We start from the raw sequence: 1,833 nt of genomic DNA, 5'->3' as shown, positions 1-1,833 counted from the left end.
CCTCGCAGCAGCAGCTGAGTGTCGTTCTTAAGTGTTCCTCTCTCTCTCTCTCTCTCTCTCCCACTCTCTCTCTCACTCTCTCTATGTTGTGATTAAAGAATGAGCAGTGGCCCCGCTGCTTTTGTTTATCGTTTTGCCAAAATGGTTTCATGCCTGATTTCATACGTTTCAATTTTGTTGTTTATCTGTGTTTTGGCCAGTCCAAAAAGACAAAGGAAAAACCAGGTAGTTAGCTGCTCTGTACAGCTGCTCCCACAGCTCCTGCTGCTGCTGCTGCTGCTGGGCAATTGTGCAGTTAATTGTGTCCTCATTAGCCAATGGTCGCCTCGGCTGCTTCTTATCCTTTTATATATTTGTCTATAATTGACGACATTTTCTCTGCTTTTCTTCAGCATGGGTACGTCTTAAGTATCTTCTATAGGCGTTTGGTTGGCTATTTGTTCATTTTGATATTGATACTTTTTAAAAGATTATTTTCATAAGAATTTGTAGGAAAACTGCAAAAAATAAGGGCAAGAAAATTAGTGGTTTGTATGTGACTATTTTTATATTTCAATATATATCTAGCTTTTATTACTTATTCATTGTGTTGTTATAAGACCCTAAAACCCTTTTTATATATCCATGTCTAGAACGGGCAATAGAACGCGGCCTTCGACAACAACAGAGCAAACGCGCCGTGCCTATTTATAATGATAATAAATTAAATAAACAAACAAATATATCAAAAAGCACACGCCAGAGAGAGTATTAAATAGAGCAAAAAATAGTATTAAATTAAGTTAATCAAATGTATGCGCTGTGAAATTGAGCAGCTGCTGTTCCAATGAACATTGACTAGATGGTATTATATTTGTATGTGTGTATATATATGTATTTGGTGTTGGCCTGTTTGCATATACACCTTGCCGCTAGGCATTCAAAACACAACCACAGACTCATAAATAATATTAATAAAAAGCAACAACGACAATGGCTCGAGTGCGAGGGTTAGTTGGCCACATGTGTGTGTGTGTCATTGCTGTTAAACTTTGTTTACATTTTGTTTATTAAACGACGCGGAAAACTAGTGACAAACACACACACACACACACACACACACACATACACCAGGCAGACACACACTTATGCAGGTACATATACAGATACAGCAAGTATCTCTGTCGCATGGGAAGCGTGTTAGAAACTATCAAGTCACACCTGACTGAGAATTTGCTACCCCTTTTGGCCAAAAAGCGCGTTGGCAATGAGTGAGTATTTGATTTTAATTAAATTTCCCGTAAGTTTGTCACAATTTGTGTTCGTATCTTGTGCCTCCTTGCTTGAGCCCTCGATCCCTCCCATCCTTGGATAGCGTGTTAGTTGTTGTCGCTTTTCGTTTTGTTTGCTTTAGCTGAGTTTTTATTACGTTCCGTAGCAGTTTGCTTTATTAATTGCCAGGTGAACAGCCTGACAGGTGTTACTTATGGCTTTCCTTTGATTTGGCTATATTTTTTGTTGCTTTTTTTTTTTTTTTATTTCAGCTCCTTTCTTATGAATTCTTAGACGTCCCCGTTATGGTATTGTTTTAGTCGAAAGAATTCCACGTGGCCCATTTCATCACAGGACTCTTTAATATTATTCAGCTCCTGCAGCAGCTGAGGTGAGCGTGCCAAATGAGTACGCTCTGTAGATGACTGTATATATAAAAACATATTTCTAGTATAATTTGTCTACTTGCCCAGTTCGCAGGATATGTGATTAATGGTCACATTAGTGAACCACGCATCGTCAGCAATTGGCATTTTGACTAAGGCAAAACAAGATATTGAACTGAACTGTGTAATTTTGAAT

General features: G+C 38.3%; 1 protein-coding gene across 1 annotated transcript; it reads right to left on the bottom strand.

Annotated features, from left to right (window-relative positions):
- Window positions 1–1,247: 1,247 nt before the first annotated feature.
- On the bottom strand, window positions 1,248–1,833 carry LOC116805057. Its single transcript, XM_032734854.1, has 2 exons — window positions 1,721–1,833; window positions 1,248–1,666 (listed from the first exon to the last, which is right to left on the bottom strand). Exons 1-2 carry the CDS (start codon window positions 1,782–1,784, stop codon window positions 1,542–1,544), a joined length of 189 nt encoding a protein of 62 aa, XP_032590745.1. The 5' UTR covers window positions 1,785–1,833; the 3' UTR covers window positions 1,248–1,541.

The sequence above is a fragment of the Drosophila grimshawi genome, unplaced genomic scaffold (assembly GCF_018153295.1).
Source record: "Drosophila grimshawi isolate 15287-2541.00 unplaced genomic scaffold, ASM1815329v1 contig_1369, whole genome shotgun sequence".
Lineage (NCBI taxonomy): Eukaryota > Metazoa > Arthropoda > Insecta > Diptera > Drosophilidae > Drosophila > Drosophila grimshawi.
This window is presented reverse-complemented; position numbering and strand designations above follow the sequence as displayed.